Source organism: Trachypithecus francoisi, unplaced genomic scaffold (assembly GCF_009764315.1).
Source record: "Trachypithecus francoisi isolate TF-2019V2 unplaced genomic scaffold, Tfra_2.0 Lachesis_group10, whole genome shotgun sequence".
NCBI classification, from domain to species: domain Eukaryota; kingdom Metazoa; phylum Chordata; class Mammalia; order Primates; family Cercopithecidae; genus Trachypithecus; species Trachypithecus francoisi.
This window is the reverse complement of record NW_022681455.1, coordinates 124,706,882-124,733,770: the sequence shown is the minus strand read 5'-3', so window position 1 is coordinate 124,733,770 and position 26,889 is coordinate 124,706,882. Positions and strand designations below refer to the sequence as shown.

The following is a 26,889-nucleotide window of genomic DNA, read 5'->3' as shown; positions in this document are numbered from 1 at the left end:
TAGCAAGACTCAGGACTGCATCCCTGGTTGGTGATACTCTGTCTGTTGAAGCTGGGAGGGTTCAGTGCTGTCTGCGTGCCTTGACTGGCAGCCTGTGCCTGGCCCCTGCTCCGGAAGCCTCTTTCTTTGCTGGATTTTGTCTGTCATCCACCTTGACTTTGACAGTTGCGCCCAGTCCTCTGAGTGAATTACTGACCTGAGGGTGGGGGTGGTGCCCTCTGGGCTCCTGAATAGGCAGAAATACCGCATAGAGTGAACATCTCATTTTATGGTTCAGAAAACGGAGGCTGGGGGCACTTGCAGGGTTCTCAGGCCCCTGCTGTTGTCAACCAGGAACAGACACAGAGTACACAGCCTTTCCCAACCAGGGTTTATTCGGTGCCTGGGCCCAGTGGTGGCGGCCTGGCTAGGTTGGGCACTACAGGGTCATGACTCCTACCAGGTAGCAGAATGTCACTGAAGAGGGCAGGGCGTGGTGAGTGTGGGGCATGCGTGGCCGTCTGAGGGGTCGGGGAGAGGCCAGGACCAAGAGGTGGGGGTGCTGGCTCCAGGAAGCCGCCCCCTTCACCCACAACCTTGGACTTCACCAGGACCTGGCAGCACAGAGACTGCTCTGCCTTCTCGTGTGGGGGCAGGGGAGGCCTCCTTCACGTCACAGCAGGGAAACACCTTGTGGAGAATGGACTGAAAAGACAGCTTCTGCACCAGTTTCTAGAAAACAGGGGATGTCCTTCACAAGCAGAAGGGGCCGGGGTGGGCTCCTCCGCGGGCCTCTGGGAGGCTGTCAGTCCCGTCCCACTGTGCACCAAACAGCTAGAAGGAGAGAGACAGGGTAGAGGGGAGGAGGGCGAATGTGGGCAGCTGGAGAGATGGCTTTGAGTCCTTATGTGACCCACGGGTGCTTACTGGTCACCCAGGAGCAAACCACATACCTGGGAAGGGAAATTCAGTCTGGCTGGAAGTAGGGGGCCGTGGAAGGGGGGCTCTGGCGCAAGCTCTGGCCAGCATACCTGGATGTGGGGTCACCTCAGGGTTGGCTCATGAGCCTGGAGCTCTCCTCTCCCCTAGAACCTTCTCTGCACACCTGGCACTGGTGTCAGGGGCTTATAGTGGGCCCACAGCAAGCAGGCAAGTCCCTGGGAGATGGAGGGTGGCTTCTAGGCTTTTGCCTGGCTCTCCAATCAGGTGGCCACTGTGGTTCCAGGCCTTTGCCCCCTACCTGGCACAGAGATCCTGGAGAGGGCCTCAGGCTGGCTCAGTGTGTCCACCTTGACATGCCGGAACGCCTTACACACGGGGCTTTGCAGGTGCCTGCGACCCAGGGACATGTGTTAGTGGCACTGGGAGTGGAGCTCTGCATGTGGATCCCCTGTTAATCCTAGCTCTGCCCAAAATGGGGAGCTTATCTATAAGCCCGGGGAGGGGGGGTCTTTGGACTCCAAGCCTTTGTGGGAAGGTAAGGGGGGGTGCCCAGGGAGGCTGACTCTGGGGATCTCTGGGGTAGGCAGTGAGCTTCTCTTCCCTGTGAGCCTTACATGGGGCACGGGATCCCCCGACTCAGTGCACAGAGCCTCTACCTCCCGCTTTACCCTAGGAGGAGGAGTGGGGCCATCCTCTGCCTGGGACCGATGACAAGACAGCAGCTGGGAAGAGTTTTAGTCCCTTGTTTTATGAGTCACTGAAGTACGGACAGGGAGGGGACATCCTCACTTCTCATGACAGTCCCTGTTCCCACCGGGGTCCTGAGTTTGTCCGCAAACCGTGTTTACCAGGGACGCAGGACCTGGGAGCATGAGCTACTCTAGCAGGCCCTGCTTCCTGCCTGTGTGGTCTGGCACATCAGAAATTAGTCTCTACCCAGAGTAGGGAACAACCTGTCCCAGATGTGCTCTGAACAGACGACAAAGGCCTACAGCCCATCAGAGCTGATGACACCCTACCCCATCTCCCTCCCTCCCAGCAGGCACTCAGCGGGAGAGGAGGTTAAATGCTGGAACACCTGATCACATAGGGACTGAGGTACCTTCTAGGTCAGGCCCTCAACTCTACAGGGTGGTAAAGAAGGCAGTGCCATGGGCCACAGGGGTATTCCAGGAGGACAAGGTGCTCTACAGGGAAAGAGTGTGGTGGGGGGGGGGTGTGTCTACCCCCCAGGAGCTCCTGGCTCCAGGAAGACAGCCCCCCCTCCCCACCTCCCTGTATCCCCCTCACCTGCTATGGGGACCCAGTGTCTCACCTCTTCCATGCCTCCTCCGTCTCCCAGAACTCATAGATGACAAAGGTGAAGCCATCTGAGAGCCTCACGGCAGTGATGCTGCAACAGGAGACAGGCGGGGAGGCTGGGACTCAACCATGACCACCTCAGGCCTGTAGCCCACCACTATGCACAACGGCTGCCTCCAACCTTTCTTCCTGTCTTGTCCTCCATCGAGACTCGACAGGGTGCCCCCACCACCTGGAATCAGGCCTGGTTTCTTAGAGTGGCCAATAGCTATTTGTTAAATAGAATCAATGACATGTAGTTTTTCTTTTGAGACGGGGGTCTCACACTGTTGCCCAGGCTGGCGTACAGTGGCACAATCACTTCGGCCTCCCAAGTAGCTGGGACTATAGGTGTGCACCACTTGGCCGGGCTAATTTAAAAAAATGTCCTAGTAGAGATGGGGTCTTGCTGTGGTCCCCACGCTGGTCTTGAACTCCTGGGCTCAGGCAGTCCTCTCACCTTGGCTTCCCAAACTGCTGGGATTGCAAACTTCAGCCACTGTGCCTAGCTGAAATGTCATGTTAAAATGTTCACATTTATTTAAACAAAACCAGGTGGCTGGGTGTGATGGTTCACATCATCCCAGAACTTTTGGAAGTCTTGAGGGGTCGAGGTAGGTGGATTACTTGAGGCCAGGAATTCAAGACCAGCCTAGCCAAAATGGCAAAACCTGGTCTCTTAAAAAAAAAAAAAAAGTTGCCGGGCCTGGTGACACAGGCCTGTAATCCCAGCTACGCAGGAAGCTGAGGCTTGAGACTCACTTGAACGTGGTGGGTAGAGGTTGCAGTGAGCTGAGCTTCCACCACTACACTCCTGCCTGGGCAAGAAAGCAAGATTTGGTCTCAAAAACAAAAATACATATATATATAAACCCTATCTTTAAATTATCAAAGCATCTTCCTCCTGTCATTTTAATCCTTGGCAACAACCCCACTGCACTGTACCTGACCGAAGGAGGCTGAAGGAGAGGGGGTTCACGGAGGAAGGGGCTGCAAGCAAGTCCCCCTTCACTCTGTGGGACCCAGAGGACAGCACTCACCTCATTTTAAAGGCACACTCCTCTCTGCAAGTGCACTACAACGAGGAAGCCCCAAGTGACCATAAAGGGGGCCAAGAGCAGGGGATGAGGGGCAACAGTGCTCAGGCTGGAGTCCATCCTGGGGCAGACACACTGCGGTGCAGCTTTAGGTACACCGTGCCTGGCAAGTGCAGTCTCACCTGGCTCTCCAAGCTGGCCGTCTCCGATTCAACAAATGGCACTGTCCTCTACTGAGGCTCTGAAACCAGAGCCTCTATGTCCACCTTGCCTTCTCTCCACAGCCTATCGGGATGGCCCTACTTTGGGGCCTCCCACTTTTTCATGTAATGGAGAAAAGATCAAGTCTGGCCCCTGCTCCTGTACAGTCTGTCCTGGTGGATGGGAGTGGGTCCCGTACTCAAGCATGGCCCCTGCGGGTCTCCGCAACAGCTGCACTCCTGCCCAGGCTGTTCATCCCCTAGTGCTGCAGATCAGGCTGCTGTCACTCAGGCCTCAGTGCACAGGGAGTCCCTCCTGAAGACCCTGTGCAGGACCTGGCCTGGTTCACAGCCGTGCCCCCAGGCAACGGGGTGAATGAATGTGTGCCCTGGGGATGGAAGAAAGCCCTGGAAAGGGAGGGAGTTGGGCAGAGCCTTGGCATAGAAATGAGGGGCAGGGGGAACAGCTGGGCCAGTACCAGCAAGAACAAACGGCTGTTGTCTTCTGCAGCCCCCTCCACTGTGGCCATGGCCTAGCTTTACCAAGGAGCTACATAATCCTGGGGGGGATGAACAGGAATTTGAGGGTGAGGCCCCTTGCCCTGCCCAAGACATCTGAGCACAGACCCGGGGGGAGGGAGAGAGGAGCGGCTACATTTCTTGGGCATTTCCCTTCAGCCTCACTGACTCTCCTTTCCTTTCTCGGTTGTTAACTGACCACACACTACATTCTGGGCCTGGTGTTAAGCAGCAACCCCTGCAAGAGCAACAGCTAAGGCTGACTGAGCACACCAGGCCCGGCCAGAGCCCTTCACACTTGAGATTCACACACTTGATTGTATATGAATCGTGATCACCTCAGCAAGAAGTCCTGTGGGTAGCCCCCCCCCTTTACAGATGAATGAGCTGAGAACAGGGAGATGAAGGCACATGCCACGTTTGCATGGTTGGGAGGAGACCTGAACCCAGGTCTTATGCACCCAGCTATGTGTCTCCCTGGGGTGCATTTGTACTGCGCCCTGTTCCTCCACTGCCAGGCAGAGCTTCCCTGCCACCATCCCTCCCACTCATGCGTCAGCAGCTCACTCACTGGAAGCAGCTCCTCGCTCCGGCAGTCCCCCGCAGATACGGGCGCAGGGAGTCCAGAAACTCGCTGAGTTGCTCGGGGCACACGGCCATCTCCTGCCGGACCAGCTGCAGGTGCTGCCAGGCCACAGCAGGAGTCAGTGTGGGGCTCCATGCCAGGCCTTCTCCCAAAAGACCCCATCCGGCCTCCATGACCTCCCTTCCTTGGTCAAAATAAAATAAACCTCCCCGACTTTTCATTCTTACCCATGAATGTATAAGAATGGACTAGAACCTCAAGAGCCCAGTGCAGAAGTAGCCCCCACAAATGGGGAAAACAGACGAGTTGTTTACCGAGTCCCCACCCATGTCCACAGCTGCCTGCAAGGCCTCCATGGCCCAGAGACACAGCACATCCACTGACAAGAAAAACTTAGGTGATGGACTTAGCTGAACTCAGCATTTTCACATCACGGTCTGGTTGACCACTTTGCTCTAGGCCAAACTTTTTGGATCAAAGTCCAGGAGCCTCTGGACCAGGCACGGTGGCGCACACCTGTAATCTCAGTACTTTGGGAGGCTGAGGTAGGCGGATCACAAGGTCAGGAGTTCGAGACCAGCCTGGCCAACATGGTGAAACCTCGTCTCTACTAAAAATAAAAATTAGTCGGGCATGGTGGCAGGCGCCTGTAATCCCAGCTACTCAGGAGGCAGGAGAATCGCTTGAACCCGGGAGGTGGAGGTTGCAGTGAGCTGAGATCGTACCACTGCACTCCAGCTTGGGCCATAGCATGAGACTCAGTCTCAAAAAAAAAAGGTCCACGGACCCTCAAGAAATACCCCCGGAGTCAGTGGGGTGGCTCCTGGGCCAGGGCAGGGTCTGGGGGCCAAGTACTGGGGCCACATCTCCCCTCATGGTGGTCCTAGGCAGGGAGAGGGGGTTCAGGGGCATTGAGCCACTTAGATCTTGGCAGTCCTGGTGTGGGCAGGGATGTGGCCCCAGGAGAGAGGTGGGAAGGGGACTCACCATGTTGGTGCCATCTTCGTCTGAGAGGCGCTGCTGCAGGTCGAACCACAGTGCCTAAAACAATCCAGCACGCAGTGATGCTAGACCCAGAGCCCCACTCCGTCCCAGGTGCCAGGAGCTCTGGGATCCCTGGGGCTGCTGGGAGCTCCCAGGGGCCAGGCCCTGTTGCACAGGGCTGGAAGACCAACCCTAGGAAGTGGCTGAGACTCCCTCTGGCCCTGGCATCTGGGGGCAATGGGAGGCAGAGAGGCCCAGCTGATCCACTGCAGAGGGCGTAAGGGGGGCCCAGAACATGTTGCTGGGGCAAGGATGGCTTGGGAGAGGCAGCACTGGGAACTCCAGAGGCCTGAGTAGCAAGATGCTGGGGTTTGCCACGATGATGAGCAACAGCCCTTAGATTCCCTATAACTTACAATTTACCCCCATCATAACCCCCAGCACCTCAGGGATCTAATGGGGTGAGCTGTTCCCTCTGGGCTTCCCCAGGCTCGGAGCTAGATGGTTTACAAATACACATTCACTCTTCCAAACGCCCCAGGGGAGGTGCTACCCCACTGTCAATTTCAGTCTCCAGGAACCACATCTGCTCTGTTCACCCACGCCGGTGCCTACACAGGGCCAAGCCCTGACAGATGATCCCCAGTCACTCTGTCACGGCAGACAACCCCGGCTCTGAAGGCACAAAAGCAGTGTAAGTGTCAGAGCGTGGGTCTGAACCCAGCGTCTCTACCTGATGCTGACGCACAGGATCCTGCTGCTGCTTCCTTTAGCTTGGGCAGCCCACTAACCACTACCTCTGTGGCTGTCTCCATCCACCCTCCATGAGGACAGACCGTCTGTGGGAGTCACCCAGGGCACAGGTAAAGAACACCGGTTAATAAGGAAAACAGCAGCAGGTGGATGAGTCTGTGTAGTCACCACCGAGAGGTTCTAAATGTTTGAGCAAGGGGCCCTGCAATAGCTGATCCTGGCAAGTGTGCTGCCTTCTCCGGCGCACACAGCACGGACACGCCTTGGTAAGTGATGAAGGTGTGCCTGGCAGGAACAAGTCGGTTTCCATGGCTTTACAAGCACACGTGAGGGGTCCTGCAGGGCTGGGGCTGGAAGAGCCATAGGAGGATGAGGAGAGGCACTATGGCCCCCATATCTGCCCCCTTCTTCTCCCAGCCAGCCGCCCCTAGGGCCTCCATCCATGCCAGCCCAGGTTGGCCGGTGAAGGGCGGGGCCTGAAGCCAGGCCCGGATTGGCCCCTGCTGATCGCCCGGGCCAATTAGAGACTGGGGAGGAGGACCTGGTCCCACCCCGTCTCCAGGACGCCCAGGTACTCCGTGGTTACCAGCCAGCCTGGTTGTTAGGGCGACGGGGCTCTAAAAATAAGCCTCAAAGAGTCTCCCTCCCGAGGCGCCCGCTGAGTTGTTATGACAACCGGGCCACGGGGTCCCCTCCGAGCCGCTCCCGCAGCCGACTTCAGCAACGGGTAACTCTACCTCAGCCTCATCCCTGCAGGAGGAAGTTTGAGCTTCCTCCCTGGGACTTCGTTCCACGTCAGCCTCCGCCTCTCTCCATGTGGGGGGGCCCCTTGTTCCTGCCCCCATGAATTCCTCAGAACCCCCAAACTAAAAGTAGCAATACCTTTTACAAAGGGTGTAAAAAAAAAAAAAAACCGAAAAGTAGGAGAAACATAAAACCACCTCAATCCCAGGGTTCTTGGGAGCTCAGTTACTTTGGCTTCTGTGGGTATACGGCTGTGGTGTGCGCATGTGGATAGGTTTGGGTAACAGAATGTCTCATAATAATTGCTAACATTGCTCATATTAAATGCAAACTACGGCACTGGGCCCTGTGCTGAACCACTGAGACATCACTTTGGTTCCTCCTACTGACACCCCTATGAGGGAGGGGTCCCATTCTCCAGGGTATTTTCTTGATCATCAGAAGAGGAATCTAAGCCTCAGAGAGGACAAGTCCCTGGCCCAGGGCCACACAGCTATGAAGCGGCACAACCAGAATTCTGATACCTGAGTCCATCTGTCTGTAGGCCCTAAGATAAACTTTTCTCTCCACCAAATGGTCGTATCGTAAGCACTCTATCCCGAGTCATGAAACATTCTCTGAAAGTATTTTCTGTAGGGGCTGTGCCATTTTCTATCACCTGTGGATGTCCCATATCACACTTAATACATTTGCTACTGCTGGTCACTTCCTTCCTTGTTTTGAATTTCTCCCGAATCATCACGTCTCTCTCTCCTCCTGGGGCTGCCTCTTGGCCAGTACCTGCTCCAGCCATTTCAGAGCAAAGTCTCCTTGAAGCTAGGACCTTGCAACACGGGACCCTGCTGACCACCCTCTGCTCCTGGAGCTGCTCCTGCCGGCCCACGTGACCCTCCAACACTCCCTTTCCCAGGAGCCCCTCCTTGGGCCTGAACAACACACGCATCCCCCGTGGTTTCATCCTTAGCTTTGTCCTCGGCACCCATGCCCCACCTGAGGGATGTCTTTTCCACGGTTCCCTGGCCCCTCTGCAGCCCAGACTTTTGTCCTGAACTCCAGACCTAACCGCACTCCTCCAGGGGTTGGAACAGAAGTGGGGGTCCTGCCAGGGCTTACTTTGCTCTCCAGCCTCCCAATCAGCTCTGCCAAGCGGCTGATCTGGGCTTCCAGACCCTCTTCCTTTGCATCCTCAGTGGCTGTGGAAGAGAAAGAGACACACAGACTTCAGTGGTGCGCAGGGCGAGGGCTTCAGGGGGAAGCTGGAAACACCCGGCCCTCCAGGGGCGTCAGACTTGCCCCTCCTCTCCCCAGTCCCCATCAGAGGACTCTCAGAACTCCTAGGGACCTCCAGCCGCGACCCCCACCAGGGCCCCGGTTTCTCTCACCAGATGGAAGGCTCTTGCCTTGTTCCATGGCCATGAGCTTGTGGTTGGGGGCAGAGGCGGGAGTGGGGCTTCCATACCAGGTCTGTGCCACACCATGGCTAGGTTTGCTGTGGTTCTGTCTGCAGTTTGAATGGGAAAACACACAAACTATGATGGCGGCTTCAGGGCCCTGACCACTTCTAGCACCTTCAACGGGCATTTATTAAGCACAGACAGTGGGCTCACACGTGCACAGAACTTGCATCGTGGCCTTTGTTTTGACAGAGGAGGAAATGAGGTTCGTAAAGCAGGTGACTCAGCCAGGGCCACACAGCTAGCTGGGCGGAGCTGGGATTTGAATTCAGCTCCATTCCAGGACGCCACGGCCCAGGCCTTTTCCCCAAGAAGTTCAGTTCCAGGGGGAGACTGAGCCAGGCACCCACCCCACCCTAACAGTTTGAAGCTTTCGGGCACCTGTAGAGCCCAAGCTGTGGCGTGACCAAGTCCCCCTCCCTCCCTCATAAGCCAATTTAATGTCTGCTGCCCTCTGGGGTGGGGGACCTGGTTTCAAGACTCCCCTCCAACATATACACACAAAAGCCAGACCTAAAGAGACACTGACAGTGGGGATGTAACACGACAAAAACTGTCATCCTGACCTGGACCTGGCCCCATCTCCCGGCCCTGGACACCCCTACTCCTGTGCATACTGATGTGCACACACCCCTGTGTGCCCTGACAAGCACAGCTAGCCAGAGACAGACACACACACACACTGCTCACCTTGCATTGTGCCCAGCACATAGTAGGGACTCAAAAAATGCTCAGTGAATGACCAAATCTTCCCGTGCAAAAGGATGCTGAAAAGCTCTCAGCAGACATACAGAAACACAGACACTCCCCTCAAAAGACACACACAGTGCCCTGTGCACGGCCCCCACACTCCCTTGGTGTCTGTGCACCACGGTCTTGGTACATTCTGGAATTTGACTCTTGTGAACCTTGCGCACTCAGCCAGGCTCTCCCCCATGCCGAGGGAGCAAACTCGACTCCTGCCTTGGGAGGGGAGAGGCTGGCAGAGTCTGTGGTGTCAATCATGGCTTCTCTACAAACCAGCAGGAAAGTAAATGTGTCCCTCAGACCATGACGGGCTGCTCAGGGCTCCTGGGCGGTGGGGTCTGAGCCAGTAGCCTGTGCTAGGGGCGACATCCTGGGAGACTGTCCCGGGGCTGGGAAACAGGACAGTCCTCAGGGACGCACAGCCTAGAGCCAAACTAGCTGACATATGGGGAAGTTCGAGGGAGGCACATGTGGAACAGAGGCATCACGACAAGCTGCCCTTCCGACAACATCCCCAAGTAAGGTCCCACCGTGGGGGCAGGTGGACGTAACTGCTGACACGTGATGGAACTGGCCCAGTGCGGGAAGTCAGCTCTGAAAACCGTGCAACAATACTATCTGTTCTGTGGCCGGGTAGAAACAGCAAGTTTTCATCAAGATAGGAACATGAAAACCAAGGAAATCTAAGTGTCAGCTTTCACAGTGATGGCTGCTAATTCGAGGGAACCCAAGAATCCCAAGACTGATCACACATGCAGAGTTCTGGCCTCCAGTCCCAGGGATTCTGGCCAGTGGGTATGGCCAGGAGCCCAGGAATCTGTGTTTTAATTTTCCCAGGTCATTCAGCAGCAAATGCTCAGAGCAAACTCAACTGGAAACAGTATCTCAGAGCGACCTTCACAATCATATCTGATCAGGACCAGCTCTTCATCCACAAAGAAACATACAATCAAACTTCTGTCCCCCAGCAAACCAACATCCTGGTCCTCACGTGCCTCTGCCTGGGAAATCCAAGGCTCCATCGAGCTTGGGTGCCGACACCTGGCTGTTGCCCTCATCTGTTTGCATTTTCTCTGTTTCTTCTCTGTGCCAAGCACAGGAGCTGTTCTGGGAAGAACTGGGCAAAGAGGGGTTTGTCTCAACTTAGAACAGCAAAGGGAGGTGAGGTGTGCTCGTGGTCCCCAGGGAGCTGGGACTGCTGAGCCAAGAGAATGCCGCTTCTCCCTAAATACCAGGGCACAGCCCTCACACAGCATCTACCACCTAGGAGGGGACCCCAGATGCATTCCCATGGTTCCAAGCATACAAACAAGGCCTAACACAAGACCAAATATTGTGAGAAAACCACCCGCTTTCATGTCTCTTTCAGTCCTCCTGAGAAAGTCTCAACTTGCTACTACTGTCTTCAACACCTCTCTCCGATTTCCCAGTCTCTGTTTTTCACAGAGAGGTAGCAAGCCTCAGGATTCAAGCTGGATGGTAAGCAATGATGGGTGCTTATTTTTACACTTACTTCACTTATGGCATGTGGTGTGAGAGTGCAGTTATAACCATATGCCATTTCCTAAACTGATCTCTAATTTTCAAAAGTGGGCTGGGGTGCAACGGCTCCTGCCTATAATCCCAGCCCTTTGGGAGGCTGAGACAGCAGGATTGCTGAGACCAGGAGTTTGAGAACAGTCTGGCCAACATGGCAAGACCCCACCTCTACAAAAAGTAAAATAAAAAAATAGCTGGGTGTGCTGGGAATACGTGTCTGTAGCCCCAGCTCCTTGGGAGGCTGAGGTAGGAGAATTGCTTGAACCTGAGTTGGAGATTGCAGTGAGCCACCATGGTGCCACTGTACTCCAGCCTGGGGGACACAGTGAGATCCTGTGTTGAAAAATAAAATAAGGCCGGGCTCCATGGCTCAAGCCTGCAATCCCAGCACTTGGAGCCTGAGGTGGGTGGATCACCTGGGGTCAGGAGTTTAAGACCAGCCTGACCAACATGGTGAAACCCCATCTCTACTAAGAATACAAAAATTAACTGGGCGTGTGATGGCGGGCACCTGTAATCCCAGCTACTAGGGAGGCTGAGGCAGGAGAATTGCTTGAACATGGCAGGCAGAGGCTGCAGTGAGCTGAGATCACGCCACTGCACTCCAGCCCGGGTGACAGAGCAATACTCAGTCTCAAAGAAAAGAAAAAAGAAAAGAAAAGAAAAGAAAGAGAAAGAGAAAAAGAGAAGACAGAAAGAAAGAAAAAGAAAAAGAAAGAAAGAAAAAGAAAGAAAGAAAGAAAGAAAAAGAAAGAAAGAAAGAAAAGAAAAGAAAAGAAAGAGAAAATAGACTGGGTGCGGTGGCTCACGCCTGTAATCCCAGCACTTTGGGAGGCTGAGGCAGGTGGATCATGTGAGGCCAGGAGTTCAAGAGCAGACTGGCCAACATGACAAACCCCATCTCTACTAAAAATACAAAAATCAGGAGGCATGGTGTTGCACACCTGCAGTCCCAGCTACTCAGGAGGCTGAGGCATGAGAATTGCTTGAACCCGGGGAGGGAGAGGGTGTAGTGAGCCAAGATCATGACACTGCACTCCTGGGCGACAGAGCAAGACTGTCTAAAATTTAAAAAAATTAAAAATAAAATGTGACCCAAACAACAGAATAGTTCTGCATAAACAGTAAGTAGTATGTGGACGCGGCAAAACAAATTAGAGTCTGGGAAATGGTGTCTTCACTATATTAATAAATACGTGCACCAGGCATTCTCCTGAGCATTTCCTATCTCATTCAGTCCTTGCAATGGCTGAGGTTTCAGGTATATAATTGTGCCTATATTACACAGTGGAGCACGGAAGGCACAGAGAGCTGTGGCAACTTGCCCAAGGTCACCCAGCTCTTAGGTACACAGACACCCCCACCAAGCAGCAGGTGGGCACGTGCGTGTGCACAGCATACCCCCATGGGACCCTGCAGGGTCTCAGAGACTCACCGGAGCTGGCTGGTCTGTTCCTCGATGGCCTCCACCGCACTCTCCACTGAGCTCAGCAGTGACTGGATCTGATTGGCCGTCTCCTTCAGGAGGAAGCGGGTCACAAACTGGTCCACATTGCTCCCGCCCTCATAAACCTGTAGCGGGAAGGGAAGGGGCACTGAGGGCAAATGGGTGGGAGGGAAATTTGAGGTGGGGTCTAGCACAGGAGTGGGGGAAAGCTGGTGCTGGTGAATTTGCTTTGCAAAGGGAAGGGAGGACCCCTTGGCCTCCTGGGGTCCAGTCTTAGAGGCTGGAGCGTGTCCAGTGCAGAGGCTAGAGGTTTAGAGACCAAATTTGAACCCTGGCTTCACCACTTACTAGCTGTGTGACCTCCCCGCGTATAATGGTGTCACTGAAGTATCTATCTCACAAGTAAAGGTTAAATGGCGACATGTGTATAAAATGCTCTGCACAGGGCCTGCCACACAGCAAAGACTCAATCAACAGTAGGTGCTACAGTCAAGATGACGGTGATGGTAGCAGTGATAGCGACTGGTGGTTTTGTTGTTGCTGTGACAAGGATAATCATCAGGCAAGAAGAATGCACAACCTTCCCTCCCTACTTCCTCCTCCAAGGAGGATTCCTAGGGCTTCTGGATCTCCAGGCTGCTGCTAAGGAAAACGACAAAACGGAATCAAAAGCAGCTCAAGGGAGGAAAGTGCCCAGGACTTAGTAATCAAAAGGAGGCGGCCAGAGAGGAGCCTGGGGGGGAATCAGAGAGGGGGTCTTAGCAGATGCTGCGACTGGGGGAACTCTGGGGAAAAGACGAAAAAGAGAATTTTCTCCAAGTTTTGCTCTGTGGTGTGGAACAGAATTTCCATCTCTGTCCTGAGACTCTGCAAGGACATTTCTCAAGCGTTTGGATCCAGTGGAGATGCTTTGGGCTGCAAAGACTTTACAGCAGAAGGGAGAAGGCTCTGCTTATCCACGTTGCTCAAGGACAAGATGATGAAAATGATGCTGTGTTGGGGGATCCTGGGTCTCCCAAACCCTGACCTGCTCTCCTGGCCTCCTCTGACAAGACCCCGCCTTCCCAAGCCACCTGCCGCAGGCACCTTGGAATTCTGCCCAGTCCCTGGCAAGGCAAGGCAAGGAAAAACACGGCTCTCAAAGAAAGCAAATTAAACCATCCATCACTCAGACTGGAAATTAATTAGCAATAATTGCACAATGGGAAACACGGCTGAGAGACAGACTGAGAAACAGAGGAGGAGGAGGGGCACATAAGACAGCTAAGGCATGGTGGAGGTGGACAACCCCCCGAGCTAATGGCTGGACCAGGGCCTGCTGGGGACAGACCCTGAGAGAGGGCATGGCCAAAAGTATGTCAGGTTCTTACAGCCTAGCAGGTTCTGGCAGCCTGATATACGGTAATGACCGAAACCACACGTGATCCAGTGATCAACAGACTCCAGGCACACGAATAGCCAAAAATGGACATAAAGGCATAGCTTGGTAATATATTTAAACAGGCCGGGCGCGGTGGCTCAAGCCTGTAATCCCAGCACTTTGGGAGGCCGAGATGGGCGGATCACGAGGTCAGGAGATCGAGACCATCCTGGCTAACACGGTGAAACCCCGTCCCTACTAAAAAAAATACAAAAAACTAGCCAGGCGAGGTGGCGGGCGCCTGTAGGTCCAGCTACTTGGGAGGCTGAGCCAGGAGAATGGCGTAAACCCGGTAGGCGGAGCTTGCAGTGAGCTGAGATCTGGCCACTGCGTTCCAGCCTGGGCGACAGAACGAGACTCCTTCTCAAAAAAAAAAAAAATTTAAACACAAAGAAAAAGCCTGCTAGAAGTGATCAAGCAGAAAAATGGGCTGAAGTGTGTGTCAAAAGCACCCGGACCAATGACTGAAGATGTGGTCAGGGATCAGTGTTACCAATGAGCTGAATTCCAAAGAAGGCAAGTTATTTTCCAGTGAGTAAAAAAATGAAGCTTTTCGTGATTCCTCCTCCGCCACAATTGAAAAGCAGCCTACATTCCCCAACGTAAAAATACAATCCCAGATTTGACACGGGAGTACAGGTGCCTATTTGTTACATGGGTATATTACATCATGGTGAGGGGACTGAGCTGCCTCAGACAAGAGACCAGCTCCACAGGCTCCATAGGGAAAGTCTCAGATGGAGAAATTTTGCATCCAGTGGACAAGTTACTCATTGGTAGAACAACTGGGAGATCTCCAGAAACCTGCAAATTTCTGCAGTTTTACTAGATGAGCACCTTTTCTGCAAACAATGCTTAAGAATTTGTCCTAAGTCATCTGAGCTTCAATGAGAGAAAGTTCTTCATATGGGGAAGTTGTGAAAAGAAGTAACAGCGATCACTCAAATTAAACATTCAGGTTACAGAAGTTAGGAAATAAAAACATTAACCACTAATGGTTTAATTTCAACTATATTGGATTCGGTCAATAAAGTATAGGGAAAAAAAAGCCTAAAATCTTAAAAATTATTTTTATTCCCAAAGGGAAGATAAAGTGTTTATTAGCTAAGTATAAAAATAGGATTAAGACAATGGGGGGGGGCGGAGCAAGATGGCCGAATAGGAACAGCTCCAGTCTCCAACTCCCAGCGCGAGCGACACAGAAGACCGGTGATTTCTGCATTTTCAACTGACATACTGGGGTCATCTCACTAGGGAGTGCCGGACAATCGGTGCTGGTCAGCTGCTGCAGCCCGACCAGCAAGAGCTGAAGCAGGGCAAGGCATCGCCTCACCTGGGAAGCGCAAGGGGGAAGGGAGTCCCTTTTCCTAGCCAGGGGAACTGAGACACATAATAGCTGGAAAATCGGGTGACTCCCACCCCAATACTGCGCTTTGAGCAAACGGGCACACCAGGAGAATATATCCCACACCTGGCTGGGAGGGTCCCACGGCCATGGAGCCTCCCTCATTGCTAGCACAGCAGTCTGAGATCTAACTGCAAGGCAGCAGCGAGGCTGGGGGAGGGGCGCCCGCCATTGCTGAGGCTTAAGTAGGTAAACAAAGCCGCTGGGAAGCTCGAACTGGGTGGAGCTCACAGCAGCTCAAGGAAACCTGCCTGTCTCTGTAGACTCCACCTCTGGGGACAGGGCACAGTTAAACAACAAAAAAAGCAGCAGGAACCTCTGCAGACGCAAATGACTCTGTCTGACAGCTTTGAAGAGAGCACTGGATCTCCCCACACGGAGGCTGAGATCTGAGAAGGGACAGACTGCCTGCTCAAGTGGGTCCCTGACCCCTGAGTAGCCTAACTGGGAGACATCCCCCACTAGGGGCAGTCTGACACCTCACACCTCACAGGGTGGAGTACACCCCTGAGAGGAAGCTTCCAAAGTAAGAATCAGACAGGTACACTCGCTGTTCAGCAATATTCTATCTTCTGCAACCTCTGCTGCTGATACCCGGCAAACAGGGTCTGGAGTGGACCTCAAGCAATCTCCAACAGACCTGCAGCTGAGGGTCCTGACTGCTACAAGGAAAACTATCAAACAGGAAGGACACCTATACCAAAACCCCATCAGTACGTCACCATCATCAAAGACCAGAGGCAGATAAAACCACAAAGATGGGGAAAAAGCAGGGCAGAAGAGCTGGAAATTCAAAAAATAAGAGCGCATCTCCCCCTGCAAAGGAGCGCAGCCCATCGCCAGCAACGGATCAAAGCTGGTCAGAGAATGACTTTGACGAGATGAGAGAAGAAGGATTCAGTCCATCAAACTTCTCAGAGCTAAAGGAGGAATTACGTACCCAGCGCAAAGAAACTAAAAATCTTGAAAAAAGAGTGGAAGAATTGATAGCTAGACTAATTAATGCAGAGAAGGTCATAAACGAAATGACAGAGATGAAAACCATGACACGAGAAATACGTGACAAACAGCTAAGCTTCAGTAACCGACTCGATCAACTGGAAGAAAGAGTATCAGCGATTGAGGATCAAATGAATGAAACGAAGGGAGAAGAGAAACCAAAATAAAAAGAAGAAAAAGAAATGAACAAAGCCTGCAAGAAGTATGGGATTATGTAAAAAGACCAAATCTACGTCTGACTGGGGTGCCTGAAAGTGAGGGGGAAAATGGAACCAAGTTGGAAAACACTCTTCAGGATATCATCCAGGAGAACTTCCCCAACCTAGTAGGGCAGGCCAACATTCAAATTCAGGAAATACAGAGAACGCCACAAAGATACTCCTCAAGAAGAGCAACTCCAAGACACTAATTGCCAGATTCACCAAAGTTGAAATGAAGGAAAAAATCTTAAGGGCAGCCAGAGAGAAAGGTCGGGTTACCCACAAAGGGAAGCCCATCAGACTAACAACAGATTCTCGGCAGAAACTCTACAAGCCAGAAGAGAGTGGGGGCCAATATTCAACGTTCTTAAAGAAAAGAATTTTAAACCCAAAATTCATATCCAGCCAAACTAAGTTTCATAAGTGAAGGAGAAATAAAATCCTTTACAGATAAGCAAATGCTTAGAGATTTTGTCACCACCAGGCCTGCCTTACAAGAGACCCTGAAGGAAGCCCTAAACATGGAAAGGAACAACTGGTACCAGCCATTGCAAAAACATGCCAAAATGTAAAGACCATCCAGGCTAGGAAGAAACTGCATCAACTAACGAGCAAAATAACCAGTTAATATCATAATGGCAGGATCAAGTTCACACATAACAATATTAACCTTAAATGTTAATGGACTAAATGCTCCAATTAAAAGACACAGACTGGCAAACTGGATAAAGAGTCAAGACCCATCAGTCTGCTGTATTCAGGAGACCCATCTCACATGCAGAGACATACATAGGCTCAAAATAAAGGGATGGAGGAGATCTACCAAGCAAATGGAGAACAAAAAAAAGCAGGGGTTGCAATCCTAGTCTCTGATAAAACAGACTTTAAACCATCAAAGATCAAAAGAGACAAAGAAGGCCATTACAAATGGTAAAGGGATCAATTCAACAGGAAGAGCTAACTCTCCTAAATATATATGCACCCAATACAGGAGCACCCAGATTCATAAAGCAAGTCCTTAGAGACTTACAAAGAGACTTAGACTCCCATACAATATAATGGGAGACTTCAACACTCCACTGTCAACATTAGACAGATCAACGAGACAGAAAGTTAACAAGGATATCCAGGAATTGAACTCATCTCTGCACCAAGCAGACCTAATAGACATCTATAGAACTCTCCACCCCAAATCAACAGAATATACATTCTTCTCAGCACCACATCACACTTATTCCAGAATTGACCACATAATTGGAAGTAAAGCACTCCTCAGCAAATGTAAAAGAACAGAAATTATAACAAACTGTCTCTCAGACCACAGTGCAATCAAACTAGAACTCAGGACTAAGAAACTCAATCAAAACCGCTCAACTACATGGAAACTGAACAACCTGCTCCTGAATGACTACTGGGTACATAACGAAATGAAGGCAGAAATAAAGATGTTCTTTGAAACCAATGAGAACAAAGATACAACATACCAGAATCTCTGGGACACATTTAAAGCAGTGTGTAGAGGGAAATTTATAGCACTAAATGCCCACAAGAGAAAGCAGGAAAGATCTAAAATTGACACTCTAATATCACAATTAAAAGAACTAGAGAGGCAAGAGCAAACACATTCAAAAGCTAGCAGAAGGCAAGAAATAACTAAGATCAGAGCAGAATTGAAGGAGATAGAGACACAAAAAACACTCCAAAAAATCAGACCTGGTTATTTGAAAAGATCAACAAAATTGATAGACTGCTAGCAAGACTAATAAAGAAGAAAAGAGAGAGGAATCAAATAGACGCAATAAAAAATGATAAAGGGGATATCACCACCGACCCCACAGAAATACAAACTACCATCAGAGAATACTATAAACACCTCTACGCAAATCAACTAGAAAATCTAGAAGAAATGGATAATTTCCTGGACACTTACACTCTCCCAAGACTAAACCAGGAAGAAGTTGAATCCCTAAATAGACCAATAGCAGACTCTGAAATTGAGGCAATAATTAATAGCCTACCATCCAAAAAAAGTCCAGGACCAGATGGATTCACAGCTGAATTCTACCAGAGGTACAAGGAGGAGCTGGTACCATTCCTTCTGAAACTATTCCAATCAATAGAAAAAGAGGGAATCCTCCCTAACTCATTTTATGAGGCCAACATCATCCTGATACCAAAGCCTGGCAGAGACACAACAAAAAAAGAGAATTTTAGACCAATATCCCTGATGAACATCGATGCAAAAATCCTCAATAAAATACTGGCAAACCTGGCAAACCGGATTCAGCAGCACATCAAAAAGCTTATCCACCATGATCAAGTGGGCTTCATCCCTGGGATGCAAGGCTGGTTCAACATTCGCAAATCAATAAACGTAATCCAGCATATAAACAGAACCAAAGACAAGAACCACATGATTATCTCAATAGATGCAGAAAAGGCTTTTGACAAAATTCAACAGCCCTTTATGCTAAAAACGCTCAATAAATTCGGTATTGATGGAACGTACCTCAAAATAATAAGAGCTATTTATGACAAACCCACAGCCAATATCATACTGAATGGGCAAAAACTGGAAAAATTCCCTTTGAAAACTGGCAAAGACAGGGATGCCCTCTCTCACCACTCCTATTCAACATAATGTGGAAGTTCTGGCTAGGGCAATCAGGCAAGAAAAAGAAAAATAAGGGGTATTCAGTTAGGAAAAGAAGAAGTCAAATTGTCCCTGTTTGCAGATGACATGATTGTATATTTAGAAAACCCCATTGTCTCAGCCCAAAATCTCCTTAAGCTGATAAGCAACTTCAGCAAAGTCTCAGGATACAAAATAATGTGCAAAAATCACAAGCATTCTTATACACCAGTAACAGACAGCCAAATCATGAATGAACTTCCATTCACAATTGCTTCAAAGAGAATAAAATACCTAGGAATCCAACTTACAAGGGATGTAAAGGACCTCTTCAAGGAGAACTACAAACCACTGCTCAGTGAAATCAAAGAGGACACAAACAAATGGAAGAACATACCATGCTCATGGATAGGAAAAATCAATATCGTGAAAATGGCCATACTGCCCAAGGTTATTTATAGATTCAATGCCATCCCCATCAAGCTACCAATGAGTTTCTTCACAGAAATTGGAAGAAACTGCTTTAAAGTTCATATGGAACCAAAAAAGAGCCCACATTGCCAAGACAATCCTAAGTCAAAAGAACAAAGCTGGAGGCATCACGCTACCTGACTTCAAACTATACTACAAGGCTACAGTAATCAAAACAGCATGGTACTGGTACCAAACAGAGATATAGACCAATGGAACAGAACAGAGTCCTCAGAAAGAATACCACACAACTACAGCCATCTGATCTTTGACAAACCTGAGAGAAACAAGAAATGGGGAAAGGATTCCCTATTTAATAAATGGTGCTGGGAAAATTGGCTAGCCATAAGTAGAAAGCTGAAACTGGATCCTTTCCTTACCCCTTATACGAAAATTAATTCAAGATGGATTAGAGACTTAAATGTTACACCTAATACCATAAAAATCCTAGAAGAAAACCTAGGTAGTACCATTCAGGACATAGGCATGGGCAAGGACTTCATGTCTAAAACACAAAAGCAATGGCAACAAAAGCCAAAATTGACAAATGGGATCTCATTAAACTAAAGAGCTTCTGCACAGCAAAAGAAACTACCATCAGAGTGAACAGGCAACCTACAGAATGGGAGAAAATTTTGGCAATCTACCCATCTGACAAAGGGCTGATATCCAGAACCTACAAAGAACTCAAACAAATTTACGAGAAAAAAACAATCCCATCAAAAAGTGGGCAAAGGATATGAACAGACATTTCTCAAAAGAAGACATTCATACAGCCAACAGACACATGAAAAAATGCTCATCATCACTCGCCATCAGAGAAATGCAAATCAAAACCACAATGAGATACCATCTCACACCAGTTAGAATGGCAATCATTAAAAAGTCAGGAAACAACAGGTGCTGCAGAGGATGTGGAGAAATAGGAACACTTTTACACTGTTGGTGGGATTGTAAACTAGTTCAGCCATTATGGAAAAGAGTATGGCAATTCCTCAAGGATCTAGAACTAGATGTACCATATGACCCAGCCATCCCACTTCTGGGTATATACCCAAAGGATTATAAATCATGCTGCTGTAAAGACACATGCACACGTTTGTTTATTGCGACACTATTCACCATAGCAAAGACTTGGAGTCAACCCAAATGTCCATCTGTGACAGACTGGATTAAGAAAATGTGGCACATATACACCATGGAATACTATGCAGCCATAAAAAAGGATGAGTTGCATCCTTTGTAGGGACATGGATGCAGCTGGAAACCATCATTCTTAGCAAACTATCACAAGAACAGAAAACCAAACACCACATGTTCTCACTCATAGGTGGGAACTGAACAATGAGATCACTTGGACTCGGGAAGGGGAACATCACACACCGGGGCCTATCATGGGGAGGGGGGAGGGGGGAGGGATCGCATTGGGAGTTATACCTGATATAAATGACGAATTGATGGGTCCTGACGAGTTGATGGGTGCAGCACACCAACAGGGCACAAGTATACATATGTAACAAACCTGCACATTATGCACATGTACCCTAGAACTTAAAAGTATAATAATAAAATAAATAAATAAATAAATAAATAAATCTCACACTAGCCCTGTGGAGTAGAACTAATGCATTTTACAAGATGAACTGAGGGTTATGGAAGCAAGGGCATCGTCACCAAGTGGTAATCAGCAAATTGCGTCTACAAGTAAAGGTCCAATTTTCCCACTATATCACATTGATTAATTAAGCCATTTGAAATTCTCAAATAATATTCATAATTTAATAACTTGCAAATGTATAGTAGTTTGTTCTTTAAAAACATCATACTATCCAAGAATAACAGTCCTTGGAATTACACAGTCTTGCAAATAGTAGTTTCTTATTCCTCTTCATCTAGCTCCACACAGCCAATCAGTTTTCTCTTTACATTTTGAGGTCCCTGTATTAAATGGATCTTTCATCTCTCAATGCAGAAAACTCCAAGCTATGGTCTGAATGTGCCCCCCAAAACTTTTGTGTTAGAAACTCCATGCACAGTGCAACAGTGTTGGGAGTTAGAATCTCATGGGAGATATTTAGGTCATGAGGTCCCCACTCTCATGAATGAATATCACTGCATAAAGGCTTGCAGAAGTGAGTTCATAGTCTTACACACTTATGCCCTGTGGGGACACAGGAAGAAGACCCTCATGAGATGCCAGCACTTTGGTCTTGGACTTCTCAGCCTCCAGAACTATGAGAAATAAATTTTTGTTCTTTATAAAGTAAAAAAAAAAAAAAAAGGATTAAGAATGTTAATAATGTATTTTTGTAAAGTGAAAACTAGGAATTGTACATTCCAAATCATAATCCATGATATAAACAGGGCAGAGCACCAAAAGGTAAAATGTAAAAGACATGAAGAAAGCATTAAAAAAGGGAAGAATAAAACACAACAGTCAGACCAAATAAAACAATCATAATGAAAAAGGCAGCCCGAATTTCCTTATATAAAGACACAGTCCTAGATCTGATTAAACAAGGTCCATCAGAAGCACACCTAAACCAAAACAGCACAAAGGACTTATAAAGAAAAGCCTGTGTAAAGATTCAGTAACCAACTGTGATTGAATGAACTGGATAAGGTACAATATCACTATCAAGTTAGAATTTAAATGAGAAAGTATTGCCCAAGAAAGGTAGTAATATAATGATAACAGGCATAAGTTATAACAAGGACATGCCATTATTAAATCTTCATGTACTGACACAGGATATAGCTATGGGGACTTCAATGCTTATAGCTATCTAATCAAACCATTTTGCTATATGTCAAGTGCCATAAACTGCTCAGATTTTTTAACCCAGTAATTTCCCAACTCTGATAAATTATCCTCAAGAAATAGTGCAAAATATGGACAACTATGTATCCCACAAGGTATTCATAATAGCAAAAACTTGGAAATAATCTAATATACCTAACAGAAGAAGAAAAATAAGTACATTAAAATATTTAAAATGATGCTTTTGAACAGTTTTAATAACATGGGGAAAATGTTAAAATGTTAGGTAAAAGAGCAGGAAATATATTTTTGTACACAGATTATAAGTTTAAGAAATACACATAAAAAATGCTAAAGGAGGCCGGGCGCGGTGGCTCAAGCCTGTAATCCCAGCACTTTGGGAGGCCGAGATGGGCGGATCACGAGGTCAGGAGATCGAGACCATCCTGGCTAACACGGTGAAACCCTGTCTCTACTAAAAAAATACAAAAACTAGCCAGGCGAGGTAGCGGGCGCCTGTAGTCCCAGCTACTCGGGAGGCTGAGGCAGGAGAATGGCGTGAACCGGGAGGCGGAGCTTGCAGTGAGCTGAGATCCGGCCACTGCACTCCAGCCTGGGGGACAGAGCGAGACTCCGTCTCAAAAAAAGAAAAAAAAAAAAATGCTAAAGGTAATAAACTAAAATGTTACCAGTGGTGAGGGATAGTGGGAATTAGAAGCAATTTGAATTTTCTTTATACTTTACTCCCTAAATTTTGCATATCAACTACGTACCATTTATATATAACAAAAATACTGTAACAAGTCTATATGCATCAAACAACATGGCTAAAAATACAAAAAAGATACCATCAGAAACACAAAGACTTTTTTTTTGGAGACGGAGTCTCACTCTGTCGCCCGGGCTGGAGTGCAGTGGCCGGATCTCAGCTCACTGCAAGCTCCGCCTCCCAGGTTCACGCCATTCTCCTGCCTCAGCCTCCCGAGTAGCTGGGACTACAGGTGCCCGCCACCTCGCCCGGCTAGTTTTTTGTATTTTTTAGTAGAGATGGGGTTTCACAGTGTTAGCCAGGATGATCTCCTGACCTCGTGATCCGCCCGTCTCGGCCTCCCAAAGTGCTGGGATTACAGGCTTGAGCCACCGCGCCTGGCCAAAGATTTAATGACAAAACACAATTTAGTATGAGAAATTAGCTAACCCTTGTCCACAGGGATCATTAGATAATGATAAATAAGGATGCAAAGGGCACAGTTAGAAACAACAGTGAAAGTCTTTGAAATGGGCAAAAACAACTCTTGGGTTTCTTGTTTTTCTAAGTTCACTATTTTTTCTAGTTTATCTAAGTCATTCCTTATTCAGGAGCTACTTTGTTTTGTTTTCCAAAACTGATTTATTTGAAAGATGGATTTGAGAACTTGTTAAAGGAGGGAAGCAGAGGACAGAAAGTTGGGTTTTATGTTTTATTAGTTTTATTTCACAATCAGAGGGTACATGTGCGTGTTTGTTACACGAGTACGTCACGGTGGGGGTGGAGTTTCTAGTGTACCCATCACCCACATATTGAACATTGTACCTACGAGGTAATGTTTCAACCCTCACCCCACTCCTACCCTCCCTGGAGCAACTTTTACAACTCTGTGGACACAGACCATTTATAATAATTCAAAGAGTTCTCTTCTGGCTGGGCATGGTGGCTTATGCCTGTAATCCCAGCATTTTGAGAGGCCAAGGTGGGAGAGGATTGCTTGAGCCCAGGAGTTTGAGACTAGTCTAAGCAATATAAGGAAAGTCTGTCGCTACCAAAAAAAAAAGAAAAGAAAAAAATTAGCTGGGAGTGGTGGTGCCCACCTGTGGTCCCAGCTACCTGGAAAGCTGAGGTGGGAGGATCGCTTGGGTCTGGGAGGTTGAGGCTGCAGCAAGTAATGATTGTGTCACCATACTCCAGCCTGGGCAACACAAGACCACATCTTAAAAAAAAAAAAAATTATCTTCCACAGAAATGGCCAGAAATTTTGTCTGGCACTCTCCACAGGGCAATTGGTTGTTGCCCTGGGATAGTGACCCGTCATGCATTTATTCACCAATTGATTTCGGAATTGCTATTTACCTAATATATTAGTGCACAAGTTCTTTCAATTCTCCTTTGAGCCAGTTCCAACATCTTACCGATTCTCACATTGAGTTAAAGAAAATCTTTGGACCAGGCGCAGTGGCTCACGCCTGTAATCCCAGCACTTTGGGAGGCCGAGGCAGGTGGAACACCTGAGGTCAGGAGTTCGAGACCAGCCTGGCCAACAGGGTGAAAACCCGTCTCTACTAAAAACACAAAAATTAGCCGGGCATGGTGGTGCATGCCTGTAATCCCAGCTACTTGGGAGGCTGAGGTGCGAGAATCACTTGAACCCAGGAAGCAGAGGTTGCATTGAGCTGAGATCACGCCATTGTACTCTGGCCTGGTCAACGAGAGAGAAACTCCGTATCAAAAAAAAAAAAAAAAAGAAAAGAAGAAAGAAAAAGTATTTGATGTGTGCATTTTAATACTTGCAGAAGAGACATAATTTTACCTTTAAAAAATTGTCTCTTAGCAGCACATATTTCATAACAAAGAAAGGATAGCTATTTTCAAATCTGATAATTCTGCAAGCACAATCCACACCATCTCAAGCACTCATGAGATAGTTATAAAAACAAACACAAATGTAATGGAAAAATCTCAGTACATTTAAAAAATAGAGTAGAAACCTCACTGGTCATTCAGTTTTATCTTAACACAATGAACTGAAAAATAAATGAGAACATAACAGGCTGCTCAAAGAATAGAGAGGGTGAAAATACTACACATTAACATCTATGATTGCTATGGGAACATCAAAAGTAATTTTTTTTTTTTTTTTTTTTTTTCAGACGGAGATTCACTCTTGTTGCCCAGGCTGCAGTGCAGTGGTGCAGTCTTGGCTCACTGCAACCTCCACCTCCCGGATTCAAGAGATTCTCCTGCCTCAGCTTCCCGAGTAGCTGGGATTACAGGTTCCTGCCACTACGCCCAGCTAATTTTTGTATTTTTAGTAGAGACGGGGTTTCACCATGTTGGCCAGGATGGTCTTGATCTCCTGACCTCGTGATCCACCTGCCTCGGCCTCCCAAACTGCTGGGATTACAGGTGTGAGCCACCGTGCCCGGCCATTATTTATTTATTTATTTGAGACAGAGATTTGTTCCTGTTGTCCAGGCTGGAGTGCAATGGCGTGGTCTCCACTCACTGCAACCTCCACCTCCGGGGTTCAACTGATTCTCCTGCCTCAGGCTCCTAAGTAGCTGGTATTACAGGCGCCTGCCACCACGCCCGGCTAATTTTTGTATTTTTAGTAGAGACGGGGTTTCACCATGTTGGCCAGGCTGGTCTCAAACTCCTGACCTCAGGTGATCTGCCCGTCCCGGCCTCCCAAAGTGCTGAGATAACAGGCGTGAGCCACGGCACCCAGCCCCCGTCAAAAGTAAATTTTTAAAATTTCAAACATTATAAAAAAAAGTAAGCATTCCATTTCACATATGAAAAAGAACAGCAAAAACAACAAACCTAAAGTTTTAAGAGGGAGGAAATAATAATGATAGGAACTATAAATAAATGAGAAAACATGTCATGAAATTTAAATAAATGTGCCAGGAGCTTGATATTTCAAACAGCTAATTAAAACAGGCAAAACTGTCAAATAGAAGGTTTTAAAATGTAGAAAAATAGGAGACACTTAGGATGTGAGCTATAGCAGCAAATTTTATTTTTTTATTTTTGAGAGACAGGGTTTCTCTTGTCACCCGGGCTGGGGTACAGTGGCATGCTGTGCGCCACTGTAGCCTCAACCTCCCAGGTTCCAGAGATCCTCCCACCTCAGCCTCCCAAGTAGGTGGGAACTACAGGCGCATGCCACCACGCTTGGCTAATTTTGTTTTGTTTCGTTTTTGGTAGAAACGAGGTCCCACTATGTTGCCCAGGGTGGTCTTGAACTTCTGGGCTCAAGTGATCCTCCCGCCTCAGCCTCCCAAAGTGCTGGAATAACAGGCGTGAGCCACCATGAGGGGCAGCAGATCTTTTATTGAACTTAATCTGCATTAAGTGGCTGCTTGTGTCAAACAGTGTTTTAGATTTTTAAAAATAATCGTAAAAACATTCCACGTAGGACTGATTATAAAAACAACTATGCCCAGGGCAGTTTTGTTTAAAAATATACTACAATGGACAAGTGAAAAAGTTGACTAAAAGTAGGGATGACATTAAAATAACTATGAAAATAATCCCCTCCCTTGTTTAACACCAAGACCCAAGAGTTACGGATAAGTTCTATTTTTATGTAGAAAAATGATTCTATGTTAGAGAAGCTGATTCATACACAGAATACATTCAAAACCACCTCACAAAATCATTCCCAAGCTATCATCCAATCTCCATTCCCAATGGAGACAGAGATAAAATTCTTGGCTCATGACAAGGACTCAGTAATGTGATAAAAGAATAATGTACCAATTAGGGCTTATCACAGGGAGCTAAGGATTGTTCAAAATGAAACAATCTAAAAATAGCATCCAGCCCATCAATAGCTTAGGGGGAAAAAGTCATATGATCATTTAAAAATACCAAAAGGCATTTGAAAACATTCACTACCACCCTCCTAAGACAAAATGGAACAAAGGGAATGCAAAAAGTATTTCTCCAACATGCTGATGAGGATTCTAA

At 48.2% G+C, this 26,889-nt stretch overlaps 1 protein-coding gene across 3 annotated transcripts in view; it reads right to left on the bottom strand.

Annotated features, from left to right (window-relative positions):
* Nucleotides 1-356: 356 nt before the first annotated feature.
* The window catches only part of NECAB2 (N-terminal EF-hand calcium binding protein 2), a 42,226-nt gene continuing 15,693 nt past the window's right edge, over nt 357-26,889 (bottom strand). The window contains exons 6-14 of one of the 3 annotated variants that reach the window (XR_004439010.1): nt 12,261-12,397; nt 8,468-8,586; nt 8,199-8,278; nt 5,592-5,645; nt 4,590-4,702; nt 2,237-2,314; nt 1,220-1,311; nt 1,011-1,136; nt 357-813 (exon numbers count right to left, since the gene is read on the bottom strand). Coding sequence is in view for 2 of the 3 variants with exons in the window: in XM_033219153.1 (XP_033075044.1) it covers nt 785-813; nt 933-1,010; nt 1,220-1,311; nt 2,237-2,314; nt 4,590-4,702; nt 5,592-5,645; nt 8,199-8,278; nt 8,468-8,586; nt 12,261-12,397 (780 nt within the window). In the remaining variant the exon portion in view is untranslated. Of the gene's footprint in view, nt 814-932; nt 1,137-1,219; nt 1,312-2,236; nt 2,315-4,589; nt 4,703-5,591; nt 5,646-8,198; nt 8,279-8,467; nt 8,587-12,260; nt 12,398-26,889 lie in introns of all 3 variants that reach the window. The other 2 variants (XM_033219153.1, XM_033219154.1) reach the window with 2 other exon arrangements.